This window comes from Ailuropoda melanoleuca, chromosome X, assembly GCF_002007445.2.
Source record: "Ailuropoda melanoleuca isolate Jingjing chromosome X, ASM200744v2, whole genome shotgun sequence".
NCBI lineage: Eukaryota > Metazoa > Chordata > Mammalia > Carnivora > Ursidae > Ailuropoda > Ailuropoda melanoleuca.
In genome coordinates, this window is record NC_048238.1 from 58,218,283 (window position 1) to 58,236,655 (window position 18,373).

Below are 18,373 nucleotides of genomic sequence, written 5' to 3' on the forward strand. Positions count from 1 at the left end.
CTCTCTCTCTCTTTCTCTCAAATAAATAAATAAAATCCTTAAAAAAAATAAATAAAACAAAATGTTATAGATTTTGAATAATAGAGTGGAGAAAAAATGTCCTCAACATATAAGTAAAACACAACTATGGGGGGGTAATACTAAGCACCAAGAACAAAAAACTGATACGCTGAGCTGAAAAGCATAGAAGGCAAAAACTTTAGGATCTATTACACATGATACAGAAAGTCTGAGTTTGTGTGGGGTACTGATATTCCCCAGGAAAAGATGCAAGTTTTAAGTTCCTGGACTCCGTCTTAAAGGTGGAAGTCTGGCATTCCAAACCTAAATTGTCTCTATAGGGAAAAAGTCTTATTAAGAAAAAGGAGTTTGGGCCCCAGCCAACAAATTGGACAGGATTTGTACTTTCTTTTTTCTTACAGGAGGGCTTTTTGGCAGCCCTTGAAATCACACCACGTTAGGTAGCCACCTACACTCAAAATCAAAGCCAACACTGGAGTGAAGCCCTGGAGACTGGTTTAATTTTCCACTCCACTCTTGCTCTTTTTACCAGACCTCATAAAGTCACTTTACTCCTTCACTTTTGCAGCCTATTAATCCTATGAAGCACTGGATAGGGCACACTCTCAAAGAGAAAATTGCAAGAAAAGGACTGCAAAAAAGTGAAAACAGCCAGAAAGACCTGGTTATATTGGACCTTACTTTATTTTATATAAACTTGGAAGATTTTAACTTTCCTTTAAAAAATCCCCTTTTTGTCCAAATTCTGATGTCTGGTCTGAAACACCAGATGAACATTCAGAAGAGTAGAAGAAAATCCCCACAGCCATGTCAGCACTGAGAATAGGAAATACATACAGTTTTCCCACTCTACCATAACTTGTGATTTTCTCATCACATCTACAAAGTAAAAATACTTGAAATATAATGCTTAAAATGAAACTTTGTAAAATGGTGATCTGTATTTTAAACTGAAAGTTAGGATACATACACCCAGAGCTGTAAAAACAGGGGACACTGATAGTTAGATAGTTGGCTACATGTAATTCTAAACTGTTTGCTCAGTGTTTTATAGAACCTATGAAAAATGATTTACTACTCTCTCTTGTATTTTAACCATGCATAAATAAAGACTTGAGACCCATTATGAGCCACAAGTTAAATAATAGTCAACGATATGGAGCTATATTCAAATCGTTTACAAAATAACACAGCATATATGAGACATAAAGGGATCCCCCCATTGTATTAAGCTCTGGCCTAGATGTTCAATAAACTTAGTTGAATGTAATTGAGTTCCCATTACATGCGAAATAGCTAGGCACTTTTGTGGTGGAGGGTTATATATATATATATATATATATATATATATATATATATATAGCAATAAAACATGGTCTTTGCTGGTAATGAGCTCACAATTTTGTGGAATGAATAAGAAAAGAAAGCATATTTATAATACAAAATGCTATGAGAGTTCATAGGTGGGTATGATCATAATCAGGCAGAGGATAAGGAAAGCTTTCATGAGGAAGGTAGCATTTTTTAGAGTGGCCTCAGAAGATGGGCAGGATTTCAATAGGTAAAGATGGGGATCTAGCACTTTATGCAGAGGGAAAATCAATAATCCAGGGAATGGAGATAGGAAAACACAGAGAATGCCTGCAAGGAACTGGTTTTGGTATGGAGCTTAAGAAAATGCATAAATTGATATTGATGTTGCTCTCATAACCCAAGGAAGACTCTCAGATTTGAAGGCTCTTGGATTTGTTTCTCTTGGAAGCTTGTTAAAATGTAGCTACCTTGGCTCTACCCTTTGGAAATTAAGATTTGTTCCATCTGGATATTTATAATATGCACTCCAGTTAGTGCAGAAACCACATTTTGAAAAACATGGCTTAAGAAAAATTGAAAGAATAAAAATAAACAGCTTGAAATCATGTGTATAAGAACAAGACACTGAGAGATAGGAGCTGTATAAGAACAAACTAATATTTTTTAATGGATGGTAGGAGCAAGGAAGTGGATAGTGGCTAAAGTACTTGTTAATTATCAGTACAGATTTAAATAGCATCTGAGGTTGCCGATACCAATTGGTGTGCCTTTGTCTCCAGGATATGAAATGATTACAAACTAAGATATCTGAGGGAAGGCATTGTGACTGGGCATTACTTACTGGTAGTGTGAGATTGAGTAATGTAGTCCTTGCTGTATCCTGGTAATTAAAAGAGTACTATTCAGAGTAACAAGCTGCACTACCTGTTGAAGAGGAAATGGGCCTCAGATCTCAGCAAAGACATTTTTTTAAGATTTTATTTGTTTATTCGACAGAGATAGAGAGAGCCAGCGAGAGAGGGAACACAGAAGGGGAGTGGGAGAGGAAGAAGCAGGCCCACAGCAGAGGAGCCTGATGTGGGGCTCGATCCCGGTACGCTGGGATCACGCCCTGAGCCGAAGGCAGACGCCCAACCGCTGTGCCACCCAGGCGCCCCAGCAAAGACATTTAGACCCAACTAAATGAAAGAACTTCCTGGCAAAATGGCAATGCTCACAATAACTGCATTTTCTGTCCACACATAGTTATTTCTCCCCTTTATGAAGTTGGCTTATGAGGGACTCATAGGAGGTATCAAATATAGGAGAAGTTGGGAGCTTAATTGAATGTGGTATCCAAGCAGAACACCCTTCTTTAAAATAAAAATTCTGATTGAACCTTCAGTAAGGCAAAACTAGTGAATTCCCTAGCAGAGTTAGCCAGGCAAAGACTTTCTAAAGTTTTTGCTTAATGTGCCGTTGTCAGCTCTTTATCTAGTAGCAGTTGTCAGACAGGTTTTCTGGAAATATTATAAAAGATTTGACTTTGAAGATCTTCAAAAGTGAAAAATAATCCCTGATATTTGCTATGTGTGTTGATCAGAATCAGGAAGAAATTTTTGCTCTTTTCCATCCAATATTTGTGATTACTTATGTATCATAGTGGTACTATTTCCTCCCACACACATGTACACACCTTATTCAGTCCCACATCATTTGCAGTCACTTGAAGCAGTAGGTCTGCCTTTTCTTGGCTTGTTAAAATATGTACCTAACTAGAACTCTAAAATAAAGTTGGCTTTTGGGTAAGTATTTGCCTATGACCTATGACTGGATGGTTGCTGGGCAGAACTCCACATCCCCAAATATAGTCTTTACTTGCCACTAATATGTCTCAAAGACTGCCATTAATAATTAGGTCATTTGTTGGTTTAATTATTTTTAATGCTTCACTTTCTTTTATTAAAATATAGAAAAACATGTTGGTGGGTAAAAGTCTAGCATATTCATAGATAATAGTAACTTGTTCAGAGGAAGTCTCAGTAAAGTTACCCCTGATATTAATTTGAATCACATTTTTCTTGGATAAGCAACATAATATTGCTGGAAAATACTCCTGAACCATATCATAGTGAAATGATTAAAGCTTCAGGTTTGGATAAACATAAATATTCATAAATGAAAATAACAACTTCTCATGAGAAATCCTTATGAAATAGTTTCTGACCTGTAGATTGCTGGGAATCAGGCCAGATTTAGGACATTAGTTTCATTTTCTTTCTTTCTTTTTCTTCCCAAAAGGAAGTAAATAAAATTAGGGAAGAACAGTCTCCTGAAAGTAAAAAATAATTTGATCAAGGAGTCTGGAATGTTTCTTCAAAAAAATATCTCATTCAAACTGGAGTCTGTTTCAGTGCCTGTTATAATATGGATTCTTTCCTGAGAAAGGAAAATCTCATAAAATAGTGGCATGCTCTGGGGAAAAAAAAAAGCCTCCTTCATTTTCTTTTTTTTTTTCTTTTTTGCCTCCATTACTCTTAGAAATTGGGGAATTTATATTCATTATAGAACAGCTAAGTAGGGTTTTTCTACAGTCATCCCAAACAACTTTTCCTACTAGAAAATAAATAATGTTATTTAAACAAAGGGAAAAATGTCGTCCACTATCCCAGAAGAAGCCAGAGGAATTGTAAGGGAGATACACTATTCAGGAGAATTTTGAGGTTACAGGCTAGGATATTTACCTACGAAAATGCACTTAAATGTGGCCAAGGACAGAATAACCAACAGGAAAATTATAGACTTTGGGAGGGTGGTCATGACTTTGATTTCACTTCAATTAAGCAAATATGTTCTTAATATTTTAGTTGTTTTCCCTCATTTGTGCTTATAGAGTACACTGTACTTTTCCTACAAAGACACTTTTTTTATTATTGTGAGGCAATTATCATTCTGCCTCACTGGAAAATAATGTCTAAGAAGACAAAGATCATATCCTTTTTTCCACTGTCTATATCCCCAGTACCAAGTGTGGTGCCCGGCAAATGGTAGATGTTGAATAAATATTTGCTGAATAAATATTAGATGAACTCATCACATTCCCAGCATGGCTCTAGGTGCTCCAGGAGATATGAAGGTGTTTAAACCCCAACCCCTGACTTCAAGGATTTTCTGGGCTCATTGTGGTAGGTAGAATAGGCAGGGGAACAGAGGCATAAATAAGACAGAGACAAAAACTACTAACTAAAAAGCAAATTTAAGTACTTTAAGAGAGATACAAATGAGGGGTGCCTGGGTGGCTCAGTCGTTAAGTGTCTGCCTTTGGCTCAGGGTGTGATCCCGGCGTTCTGGGATCGAGCCCCACACCAGGCTCCTCTGCTGGAAGCCTGCTTCTTCCTCTCCCACTCTCCCTGCTTTTGTTCCCTCTCTCGCTGGCTGTGTCTATCTCTGTCAAACAAATAAAAAATCTTAAAAAAAAGAGATACAAATGAGGATTTGAAAAGGGCGTTAGCATAGCAGTGCTGAGTTAATCACAAAAGTTTCCATGAAGAACAGGAAATTTGAGAAAGGTCTTTACAAATAGGTAGGACTGGTATGCAAAAAGACAATATCCAGGATGAGTAGTATAATATGCAGATGTTTGTAAAAAAATGTCAGTTTGAACAGAAGGAGCTCAGTTTGGCTAGAGTGGTGATCATGGCAGGCAAGTAATGGGAGACAAAGCTAAAGGTAGAAGGGACTGGATTTAAGGAAGCCATTGACTACAAGACTGCACTTTGTGATTTGACAGGTAATTGGGAGCCATTAATTCTCTTTAAAAAGTTCATCTCAGAAAAAAAATCTGATGGCATTATACAAAAAAGAGTAGGACAAGATATGGGAGAGGGAGACAAATTCAATAATAAAGGCCTGAACTAGAGTAAAAACAATGCAAGTTTCAAAAATGAGATGGTTGTGAAAAATAATGCAGTTGCAGAAAATAGTCATAGTATCAGTTATAATAACTCATGTTTATTATGTACGAGACACTATGCTAAATAGATTACATACAGCAGCTCAATTAATTCTCACACTTATTCTGTAGGTTAGATACTATGATTTTTCTCATTTTACCAATGAAAAAATTAGGGATCAGAGAGGTTTAGCGATATACCCAGGGTCACAGAGCTATTAATTGAAAGAGCAAGAATTTAAGCCCAGGTCATTCAAACTTCTAAACATACATTATTTCCCCCATAGTATTCTGTCCCCCCTTAAAAACTTGTTCGGAAGTGGAGAACAAGTGACAAAGAGTCAATGTCTCCCAGACTTTGAGACAACCTGGGAAAATATTGATGAACTTAATAGAAATAAGGAAGTCTAGAGCAGAATCAGGTTCTAAGTTTTGAGAGATGATAATTTTTGTTTGAGAATGTTGATCTTTATAGTTAAATAATTTTTATTTACTGAAACTATTTCATTCAACAAATACTGAGCACTTTGCGTCTTCTACAGTCTTTGGTTCTAGTATACAGCAAGTGGAAAAAACATCTAAGAATTCCTGTCCTTGGACTTTACAGTCTAGTAGGGAAAATATATAAAAACAAAATAAATAAGTAAAAAACATAAAGTATGTTAATTATGATTGAAAATGGATAAAATAAAATACTGAAGGAGATGGGGAATGTTGGAGGAGAGATGCAGTTTTAAATAGAAAGATTGGGGAAGCCTCATGAAAGGTAACACTGAGGTAAAGATCAGAAGGACTGAATAACTGGGCTAAAGCATTTCAGACACAGGGAACTGCCAGTTCAAAGGCTTAAAAGCAAGAGTATATACCTGGTCCATTCCCCTAACAGAAAGAATGGCAAAGTGGCTGGAGCAAAGTGCAAGATGGAGAATGTTAGGAGGTGAGCTCAGAAGAGTAACAGGGGCCAGATCATATAAGGAGATGTAGGCTATCGGTTTTTTTAAAAGATTTATTTATTTATTTGAGAGAAAGAGAGTAAGAGAGGTAGAGAGAGTGGGGAGGGGCAGAGAGAGAGAGAAACCCAAGCAGACTCTACACTGAGCATGGAGCCCAACACAGGGCTTGATCTCACAACCCTGAGATCAGACCTAAGCTGCAACCAAGAAATGGAAGCTTAACTGACTGCGCCATTCAGGCACCCCAAAGATGTAGGCCATCGTAAGGAACTTTGATCTTCTTCTAAATGAGAGGAAAAGTCATTAGGATATATTTATCAGAGACATGACATAATCTGACAAGATAAGACATATTTCGAATAAATATTGAAGATAATTTCATGTTCATGTGTTGAATTTTAAGGTGATAATGAAACATTTGAGAGAACAGTTCTTATATATAGTTGCAAAGAGAACTATAGCTCAAATGAAATATAAATTTAAGAGTTATTGCCCATGATAGGGAAGATGGATGTTCAATAGAGATTGACTGGATGTATATTTGTATAAACTTCTAATGTCTAGTCAGTGGCAATAGAAGACAATGACTTCTGTATAAATAGTTAAAAGGAGTTTGAAAACCCAGGGCTTTTGATTGTTTGGTCTGCCACCTGATTTTGCCAGTCACTTATCCAAAATCACTACCTGTGAAAATATTATAAAAATGTATTTCAGTTTGAGAACTAAACAACCTCTAATTTTAATCACTTTCAATATTGATGTTATTCTTTACAGCTGTGCTTCCTTGTATTTTATAAAGCCATCTCTCTACTTTGTCCTTACTTAAGAAATCTCAAGTATTTAACTTCTTCGATCTGATGCATAGTGCATATCATACATCAGGGCTTTTAGTTAAAATGAGCACCATGTCTTTGAACAAAACATGCTGCTTTTCTTACCAAGCAATTGAGGTAAAATAATAACAAAACAATTCCTTCAGGGGCTGAATCAAGCACAGTTTAAAGCCCATGGATTTGATAATATAAAGCAGAATGTTTCATAATTCCTATATCATTTTTGTTCTTCCCACATATCTTTAACATCAGTTAAATCCTCCCAAATTTCAGCAGCCTTAAGGCAACTATCCAAGTCGCTAAGCTAAAATTTGTTTACCTCAGAACAAAGGCCATGGATCCAGCTGAGTCAACTATCTTGGGATTTGATTCTCTCTACTGGTGCTATGGTCTGTTATCTTGGATAATTGAAAGGTGACTAAATGACCCATGTAAATGAAGTATTTAAAGAGAGGCTGGTTACCCACTTGTTTTCAGACATCTGAGAAGGATTTGGACCAAGTCAGTGGCCCCTATAATGATGGTTCAAGGAAAAATGCTCAGTTGACTATATCTGAATCATGTGGGAAGTTTTTAAAAATACAAATTTGAGCCATTATATACTGAATCAGAATCTCTGGAGGAGACACCAGGAAAGCTATAGAAAGTTGAATTTTTTTTAACTCCATCAGATGAGCCTGATAATGCGGTTTATGAATCAGTGGTCTAAATCAGAGCCTCTCAAACATTAATTATGCATAAAAATCACCTGTGGCTCTTGTTAAACTGCAGACTGATTCAGCAGGTCCCAGGTGGGGCCTGAGAGTCTTCGGCATTTCTAACAAGCTCTCAAAGTTGGTTCACAGTCACAGATTATATTACCTTTCAGGTTACTTCTAGCTATACTTTCCTGTGATTCTAAAGTAATTTATAGAAACTGGCTTGTCACCCTCATGTACATCAGAATTTTCCTTCAAATGAATAGATTTTTGTATACATAGTCTTTTTCTTTTTTTGCAAGAAGTGCCAGACAATAATTGGCTTATTTGTGTTTTTTTCTTACTTGCAGCTCTGCCTTTGTTTCCCATTTTTTAGCTTTCAACACATAACTGAAAAAGCCTCAGAAAGCTGATCTATCCAAGTTAATCACCTCTGAAGAACTGCGGACTTACTGAGTACTAAAGCAAACCTTTCTTCTATGTAAGGCAAACGTAAGAAAAAACAGCCTGTCAAACACCTGTAAAGAGATGGCTATCATCATATGGAAATTTGAGGAGCTTCTATGTGGCACATTCATGATCTAAATGGGAGATAATCAACTGTCATGATGTCCCAGAGGGCCTTATAACAGTAAACAAGAGGGAAAATTATAACAGCTTGTTATCTGTGCTTGCACACTAGACTTCAGTGTAATTACTATAAAAAAAAATCCAAAGCAAATACGTAAATAGTTCTTTGAAAAACCCCAGATTATGTGTAGAGGCTCAGACCAATGCAGTAAAAAGGAGGCAATTTTATACTCACTCTCTCCAACCCATTGATAATAAGTCCTTTAGAAAGAGTGGCAGTTAATTGTGAATTTGTGTTATGAACCACCATTTGGCAAAGACAGCTGCTCTGGAAAGAAACATGCCTGCTGATGACACATGTGCTGGGCCAGATGGAAATAAGACAGATTTTCGATATTTTATCTATGCAGTGACATATACTGTAATTCTTGTGCCAGGTCTCATAGGGAACATATTAGCCTTATGGGTATTTTATGGCTATATGAAGGAAACCAAACGGGCTGTGATATTCATGATAAACTTAGCCATTGCTGACTTACTACAAGTTCTCTCCCTTCCACTGAGGATCTTTTACTACTTGAATTATGACTGGCCATTTGGGCCTGGTCTCTGCATGTTCTGTTTCTACCTGAAGTATGTCAACATGTATGCAAGCATCTACTTCTTGGTCTGCATAAGTGTGCGACGATTTTGTTTTCTCATGTACCCCTTTCGCTTCCATGACTGCAAACAGAAATATGACCTATACATCAGCCTTGCTGGCTGGTTGATCATCTGCCTTGCCTGTCTGCCCTTTCCTCTCCTCAGAACCAGTGATGACACCTCAGGCAACAGAACCAAATGCTTTGTGGATCTTCCTACCAGGAATGTCAACCTGGCCCACTCTGTTGCCATGATGACCATTGGCGAGTTGATTGGGTTTGTCACTCCTCTTCTGATTGTCCTATATTGTACCTGGAAGACAGTTTTATCACTGCATGATAAATATCCTGTGGCCCAAGACCTTGGGGAGAAAAAGAAAGCCTTGAAGATGATTCTAACCTGTGCAGGAGTATTCCTAATTTGCTTTGCACCTTATCACTTCAGTTTTCCTTTAGATTTCCTGGTCAAGTCCAACAAAATTCAAAGCTGCCTAGCCAGAAGGGTGATTCTAATATTTCATTCTGTTGCCCTCTGTCTTGCTAGTCTGAATTCTTGTCTTGACCCAGTCATATACTACTTCACCACTAATGAGTTCAGAAGACGACTTTCAAGGCAAGACAGCATCCAACTCCATGCAAAATCCTTTGTAAACAACCATACAACTTTACTCTGACAACTGAATTATGCTAAATTAAAACAAAACCTCATTGTGGTCTGAAATGCAAGTATATCAGAACATATTTGTAATACCTCAAGCCACTGGAAAGTAATTACAGGAAGCGCTCACAGCTTTTCATTTATGCTCTATCTTACCTATATGAGGAATTCACATCTTTATAACAGAACTTGTTTAAAGCACTGTATTCCACCATCACTGTTGTTGACACGTCCATGTAATAATTTGTTATTAAGTCAGGATTTAAACTGTAAAACTTCAGTGACATTCTATATATATATGCACTCAATTAGAGTCATCAGTTTTATGTGAATCCAAAACACAGAGAGACTATTAGCTTGGGCTCATCATAAGCACTTAGTTTTGCTGCAATGGACACTGAGTCTCTGTATTTAGAGACAATGCAGTTGTCTATTTATACTAGTAATCACAGTTTATATTCAAATACTCTATTTTGGGTGTATTTTAACTGGAATTGACAATATGTTATTCTGTGAAAACAAAGTGGTATAAACACGGGACCATTTTTATCTCCCATGTATGATTATACTCTAGGGTTTGAAGACTCAAATAACTATTTTCTTCATTTAAGTGTCAATATGAAATATCATCTGTCACACTTATTCATAAAATGAAAATCTGAATTCAAGCCTCTGGTATGTTTAAAATCAGAACAAGAAACAAATTTACGTACAGTAACCTCTATGATTATGTAAGATGTCATATTGAATCCACCCAGGTCAGATAGCTGGCCAAAGTACATACAATGTGACCTACATTGCCTCTATAGGTGCAGGAGATGGCAGATAAGTGACAATCACAGTTCTGGGTCTCTTAAACTATTTCCAAAGAATACATATTGAAATGTATGGACCTGCCTAATAGAGGGAGTTTCCACCATGCTTCTAGAGTAACACTGAATATCTCTGACAGGTTACTGCACTTTTTGAACCTATGAAAGAAGTAGTGCACTAATTAATTAGTAAGCTTAGGCCAGAACAAAAAGATGAAGGGATGCGTACACCTCTTAAAAGCCTCACCACGTTGTATTTCTTACTTTAAGTGGCGACTGTCAAGCCACCCTCATGAACTGAAGGCAGCCAGGCATGTGGATTCGAGTCTTCAGAAATTTTTCTGGTCCAGCTTTGTCTCAGTCATACTATTGTGAGTACTGCACAGCCTACCTCCCAGCAGCTATGGAAGGAGATTCTTTCACCTTTTTTGGAGAAAAAAAGCTGCAAAAAAAGTTAATTTTGGCAGCACTGAACTCCCCTTACAGTTATTTACCTGCTACCTGTTTGGTACTAGTATGCAGGTAGCAGACCCAATATATGAGTCATTAAATCTGAGGTCTAAAATGTTACAGTACTTTGAAACATGTTTTAACAAAAACCTCTAATTTAAAACAATGATCTACTTAAAAATCTGTGTGCTGTATAATGAAGACACATGTTTCTTCTCACCTGGAAGGAATATGGAAATCAACCAAGGGCTACATCATATTTTCACAGGAAAGGGGTTGTTTAGGCACACAGTTATAATACCGATATGATTGGGGGGAACTGGGAGATCAAAATCAATTCTAATATCTGAGAGGAATGGAAAATTTTCTAATGTTTTCTCTAGACAAGTATTGATTTTGCTTGTACTTTGTTATTAAAGTAATACCCTATTAGAAAACAGACTTTGTGCTGCTAGCAATGGTGTGTTTGTCTCCTTATTATTCATTGTAAGGTACATATTTTGATGTGTTATATGAGTTATAAATGAGTGTTAAATTGTGTTTTAAAAAGATTAACTGTAACTATGTCTAGTCTGTTTGCTTTAAAGTGAGTTGTGTTTGAATACAATTTAGCATTGTAATGGGATCACAAGTAATAATTTTGTGGGTACTTATAATGGAAGAGTCTTGTCTACACTATATTTGCTTACTATTTTTTAGATTAGCATGGATTACACTTTTTAGGGTCATTTTGGGATACCAGAGATTTAATTTTATTAACATATTAATGTAACTTTAAACATATCTATTTTTTTCTAAAAAGGAGAAAAATATTTCTAGGACATTAATGAATTTCTTAGAGGAACGTTTGAGGGGGTTAGAGCCCACTTATTAGGTGGTCCAGAAGCCCTCGCAGATCATTTACATCATTAGGGGAGAGCATAAGTGTCCTGTATTCTTATACTGTGTAGCTAGGACCAACACTTCTCCCCAGGTCTGCCCATATAGGTTCGTATTAAGTGTTGTAATTTACTTTATTTACCCCCTTCCCCATTGATATGTTTTTCCTTCTGTCCTATTCCCTTGTCCTTCTAGTCAGTGATCTGATCAGTTTATTCATGCTAAGGTGCTAGTGACTAATGTTAGCTTAATATTAACTTGCCCAGGGATATCTGAATTCAAGTTTTAGGGGTAAACCGTAATTCAAACTGTCAATCCCTTACTTTTAATGGAAGGATGAAAGACACTGAAGAAAACTGGAGAGGAAGATTTTTTTAAGAAAGTGGATTTTACAGCAGTGTCTTTCAAATCACATATAGTAAGTGGTCACCTATTTTGCTTACCATAATTCTAAGAAATATATCCTCTATGTATGTAAGCGTGTGTGTATGTATGTATGTATCTATCATCATCTATCTGTATCACAATATATCAGCTTCTCAGATCTCTGCTTGTTTCCTTTTTCTTTTTGACACTTCCCCTTCCAACTCTGGACTTTATTTCCAGGAGAAAAGCATTGTTTTTAGTAGTAAGAAGGATATGCTACTGCAGCTGCCATCTGGATAGCAGTCTCCTCTCTGAGCTTCTCTTTTACTTGGAAAATCTTTCTGAATCTCCCACTTATCATTCTCTGGGTTCAATGAAATCAACATTGCAAAAGTAAACACCCTCAACTATAGCAATATACAATTCAAGATAAATAAACTCACATTTCCTGCATAAAGTTTTTTGAGTTCTGATTTTAAAACATACACAAATTATTCCAAAAACAGAGATTTGAATATGGGGTGATTTCCATGTTATTATTATTATTATTATTATATTCAAAAGGTTTATATGTTTTCATTGTCACTCAGGTAAGCAGCTAATTCTATTAACCTGTAATTCCATAAAAAAGGAACCATCTGCCCTAGGAACAATAGATCAAGCTAACTTTATCTGAAAGAGTACATAAGTGGAACTTTTGTGCAACTTCATTTTTTTATTTTAATGTTTTTTTATTATATTATGTTAGTCACCATACAGTACATCCCTGGTTTTTGATGTAAAGTTGGATGATTCATTAGTTGCGTATAACACCCAGTGCACCATGCAATACGCGCCCTCCTTACTACCCATCACCAGTCTATCCCATTCCCCCACCCCCCTCCCCTCTAAAGACCTCAGTTTGTTTCTCACAGTCCATAGTCTCTCATGCAACTTCATTTTTATATAATCTTTCTGTTTTTACTTCCAAGACACTGTGAAAATGTTGCACTTGGAATTTATTTTCATCTGTAACTTACAATTTGCATTTTAATAATAAAGATGGTCTCTGTAATTACATATTTTCTGCTTCTGGAAGTCAAGGTATATTTAATGACTTTTTCAGAAAATGATACACTTGAGCATTCTTTTCAGTATTCTCACACACATAGATAAATCCCATGAAGCTTCACTCTTCCTTTCTCTCCCTGGAGAGGTCTATTCTATTCTCAAATAGAAAGATGAAGAACTTCCCCCATCTTACTCCACCCCCTGCCATCCACTTCTCCCTCAGGTAGACTCTTTAGTATCCATACCCTACTAAGATTATTCCTCACACTTACTTGTTGACCAAGTTTATTTGAATGATAATACCTATATTTTCTAGAATATAGTTTATGGGCAGAAAAGGAGATAAAGTGACAGAGTGAATGTTTTCTCTCTATTCTTAAAGTTTGTTAAGACCTGATAGTCTGATTTGTTTTGTAGTTTGCCAGGAAAACAAAACAAAACAAAAACCCACAATTTTCCACTGTCCCCCTCTACTCTTCCAAAAACAGATCTTAAAACAAACAAAAAATACAAAGACAGTACAATTATCTCTGGCCCTCTTCTCATCTTATTTCTCTTTCTTCCACTTTAGCAACTCCTTCTTTATCTTGACTATATCTCTAGTGCTTTGGTATGGCTCAGGTATCTTCTGTAATAACCACGTTGTTAAGAATTACATATTTTGAACAAACTGAGGGTTGCTGGATGGGAGAGGAGCAGGGGATGAGCTAAATTAGTGATGAATATTAAGGAGGGAACTTGTGATGAACACGGGGTATTATATAAGTGATGAATCACTAAATTCCACTCTTGAAACCAGTATTACACTAACCAGAATTTAAAAAATAAACCTTAAAAATTAAAAAAAAATAAAAGAAAAAGGAAAAGAAAAAAAAAAGGAATTACACATTTTGGCTATTGCAGAAATATTTTCCTAAGAAGTGGTAAAAGCTTTCCTAGAGAAATCTCTGATGTTTTGGTAGACATGAAAATAATGAGATATAAATATGGGATCTGGCCCATGCTTCCAATACCCTCAAATCACATATACACATTTTCTGTGTCTTCCTAAAGCCAGACCAGAAGTAACTTCACTGCCTTCACACCATATTTTGGGGGAAAGGAGTGAGAGATAAACTCCCCAGTAAATGTAGCTCTTTTAACCTCTTATTCCTCAGATATAGAGGATGTAATGCATGTTTGAGAAACAAAGCAGTGTACTGTAACTTTCTTGAATTTCGTTAACCATTTCCTCAATAGAACTTTCTCACTTATTTGATTTTGTCAAGACCACATTTCTTGTTCTATTGTTTGTTGACTAAGTTTTATTTATCTAACTCCTACTGCTGATTCCTCCATAGGCATAGTTCTTATTTGATGCCTTTCCTTTGCCTTCTTAGATCTCTTCAAAGAATAATAGAGCAACTGTTCCTTGGAAGGGGGAACTATCATTAGACCTATCACACTGATCCCAGTATTTTCTTTTTGCAAGGGCTTCAAAAGCAATGTTCAGAGGAAAACCTAGGATCTTTTGCTCTTCAAAGTTTGATTCTGGGCATAATGGAAATATTTTTTTCTCGACATTTTCTAAGGAATATTGAATATCCACAACCTGTACAATTACAAGTATCATTCATATTTTTAAAATGCTAATGTAATAATAAGAAAATAAATAAATAAACAAACCCAGCTTGAAACACTAATGGTCCAAGTATTGGTCTCAAGGAATGAAAGCATGAAGGAAGTAGCCTTATCATAAGACTCTCACCATGCTCGCATAAGGTGAAATATTTAGCACTGGGTTAAAAATGGTATGAAATCACAGTACTGCCCTATGTCACTAAATGAGAAACTTTTTTTACTTAGATACATATAAGTCTGTGGGTAACTATGGAACAGTTCAAATATATTCAAAAGAGGAGCAATTAATATAATGAACCCCCATGTACCCATTATTCAGCTTCCATCAACATCAACACATGGCTAATCTTTTTCTATGCCTGTACCTATTTTCCTTACCTCATATTACATTAAAGTACACTTCATACATTATATAATTCCATCTTTAAATTTTAAATAAGTTATAGTACTGTTTAAATTAACTATTCAATATATGATCAAAAGGGGTTAAAGATAAATGATTTTAGATGTTTTCAGTAATAACATCAAACACTAAATTCAAACAAATATAAGAATTTCCTTTTGATCAATGTGAACAGGTCCCAACTAAGATAAAAAAGTCTAATAACCTGACTCTGTTTTCCTTAGATGAGCCTTCTACTGCAGAAGTGTGACGGAGACTTTATCCTGCAATGGTATCCTTCTTATATGAAGGAGAAATAAAAGTTTTCTCAGACAAACAAATGCAGAGAGAGTTCATCATCACTAGATCTGCCTTAAAAGAAGTGTTAAAAGTTCTTCAGGCTGAAATGAAGACACTAATCACTGACAGGAAAACATATGAAAGTACATGACACACTGGTAAAGGTGAAAAATAGACAGACTTAGAAAACTGTAACTCTATATTAGGATGGTGTGTTAGCACCTTAACTACAGTATAAAAGTCAAAGGAAAAAATAATTAAAGTAACTATAACTACAATACATTGTTAACAAGTGCATAACATAAAAGAAGTAAATTGTAACATCAATAATATAAAAGAGAAGACTAAAAGAATGGAAATTTTATAGACATTCAAAGGTAAGTTTTTATCAGTCCAAAATGGACTGTTTTATTTTTAGATATTTTAAATAATGTAAAAGGCAACTACAAAGCAGAAACCCAGAGTAGACCCACAAAGACAAAGGGGAAACAGAATATCACTGTGGAAATTAACCAATTTACAAAAATACACAGAGATAAAAGGAAAAAGAAACAGTGGAAATACAAAACAACCAAAAGTAAGATGGCACTAGTAAGTCCTATATTTCAATAATTACTCTAAATATAAAGGGATTGAATTTGCCAATCAAAAGGCACACAATGGTTCGGTAGATTTTTTAAAAAATCAACTATATGCTGCCTAAAAATGGCCAACTTCAGATATAAGGTCACATATAAACTCAAAGTGAAGGGATGTAAATAGTTATGCCATAAAAGTGGAAACCAAAAGAGTAGCTACTTCAGACAAAATAGATTTTGAGCTAAAAAAGTAACAAAAGATAAGGAAGATCATTATATAATGATAAAAAGATCAATGCATCAAAAAGTTATGGCCATCATAAATATATATACACCCAACATTGGAGTACCTTAATCTATTAAGCAAATGCTAACAAATCCAAAATAAGAAATAGAAAATAATACAATAAGAGTAGGGGACTTCCACATTTCACTCTTAATAATGGGTACAATAACATAGACAGAAAATCAACAAGGAAATAATGGACTTGAAATATATATTATACAAAATGGACCTAATGGACATGTGTAAAATATTCCACCTAAAAAAAGAGGAATACACATTTTCAAGTGTACAAAGAGCACTGTCAGGGATAGATCATATGATAAGACAGAACAAATCTTAGCAAATGTATAAGAGATTGAAATCATACAAAGTATCTTTTTTGACAACAATGGTTCAAAACTAGAAATCAAAACTAGGAATGCCAGAAAATCTGCAAATATATGGACACTAAACTACATACTCCTGAACAACCAACAGATCAAAAAAGAAATCAAAATGGAAATCAAAAAATATTTAGAAACAAATGAAAATAGAAACACAACTTACCAAAACCTATAGGATGGCACAAAAGCAGTTCTGAAAAGGAAGTTAATAGTGGTAAATGTATATATTAGGAAATAAACAAGATGACAAATAATCAACCTAACTTTATGTTTTGAGGAGTTAGGGGAAAAAGCAAATTAAGGCCACATTTAAGGGAAAGAAAGAAGATTAGAGTGGAAGTAAATGAAATAGAGACTAGGGGAAAAAAGGATCAATGAAAAGAAGAACAGGATTTTCAAAAAGATAAGCAAAATTGACAAAACTTTAGCAATGGGAGAAAAAAGGCAGATGACTCAAATAAATAAAATTAGAGATGAAAAAGGAGAAATAATAAGCGATGCTACAGAAAAACATAGGATTATAAGAGACTACTATGAAAAAGTATAGCCAACAGATTAGATAACCTAGAAGAAATGGATAATTTCCTAGGATCATTCAACCTACCAAGACTGAACCAGGACAAAATAGCAAGTATGAACAGACCAAAAATAAGTAAGGAATAGAATCAGTATTCTGTGCACTGCTGGGGGGAATGAAAATTGGTGCAAACACTGTGGAAAACTGTACAGACATTCCTCAAGAAATTAAAAATAGAAATATCAAATGACCTAGTCATTCCACTACTGGGTATTTACCCAGTAAATTTACCCAAAGAAAACAGAAAGACTAATTTGAAAAAAATATATGCACCTTGATATTTACTGCAACATTACTTAATGATAAACAAGATATAGAAAGAACCTAAATGTCCACTGATAGATGAATGGATGTTAGAAGGTAAAGGATGGAAAGCAAAATATCCTCCAGACCAAAAAAACAATGCAAGTCACTCCATACTGTTTACAGAATTTTATTCAGGGTTACTTACTGATAGGTGAATGGGGCAAACAGATAATTCAGGCAGAAAAGCAGCTACTTTCTGCCCAAGTCCAGACCTTAATCCACAGCTTTTATACAGAAGGGGACATTCTGGTGAGGTCAAAGGATAATATAAAGTGGCACCTTCTATGCACCAGTCATGTCTACTGGTTATCTAAAGTGTTGCCTTCTGTGCATCACTATAGGGAAGATCAGAAGAAACCTTGTCACATTCCAGGTAGGGTGTATGTTAACTTCCAAGGTGCCTCAAACACACAGCCTTGAGGGAGGTCATCACATGGGCATAAACAAGATGAAGGGCCAAAGATGATGGAGTCAGTGTTGACAGCAATCTTACAATGGATAAAGAAGATCTGATATGTGTGTGTGTGTGTGTGTGTGTGTGTACACACACAATAGAACATTACTCAGCCATAAAAAATGAGATCTTGCCATTTTGCCACAACATTGTTGAACCCAGAGAATATTACACTAAGCAAAATAAGTCAATGAAAGACAGATACCATATGACTTCACTTATATGTGGAATCTTAAAAACAAAACAAATGAAGAACAAACAAAACAGAAACAGACTCATAAATACAGAGAATAAACTGGTGGTTGGCGGAG

The 18,373-nt window shown here is 35.5% G+C and overlaps 1 protein-coding gene across 9 annotated transcripts in view; it reads left to right on the forward strand.

The window, feature by feature from the left end:
- Nucleotides 1–16,598, forward strand: part of GPR174 (G protein-coupled receptor 174) — a 68,470-nt gene extending 51,872 nt beyond the window's left edge. For 4 of the 9 annotated variants that reach the window (XM_034649089.1, XM_034649088.1, XM_034649090.1 and 1 more), the window contains one exon: nt 8,101–12,579. In XM_034649089.1, the coding sequence (XP_034504980.1) occupies nt 8,619–9,635 (1,017 nt within the window). In that variant the 5' untranslated portion in view covers nt 8,101–8,618 and the 3' untranslated portion in view covers nt 9,636–12,579. Of the gene's footprint in view, nt 1–8,100; nt 12,580–15,423 lie in introns of those variants that run through there. The other 5 variants (XM_034649092.1, XM_034649091.1, XR_004622334.1 and 2 more) reach the window with 4 other exon arrangements.
- The last annotated feature ends 1,775 nt before the right edge of the window (nt 16,599–18,373 follow it).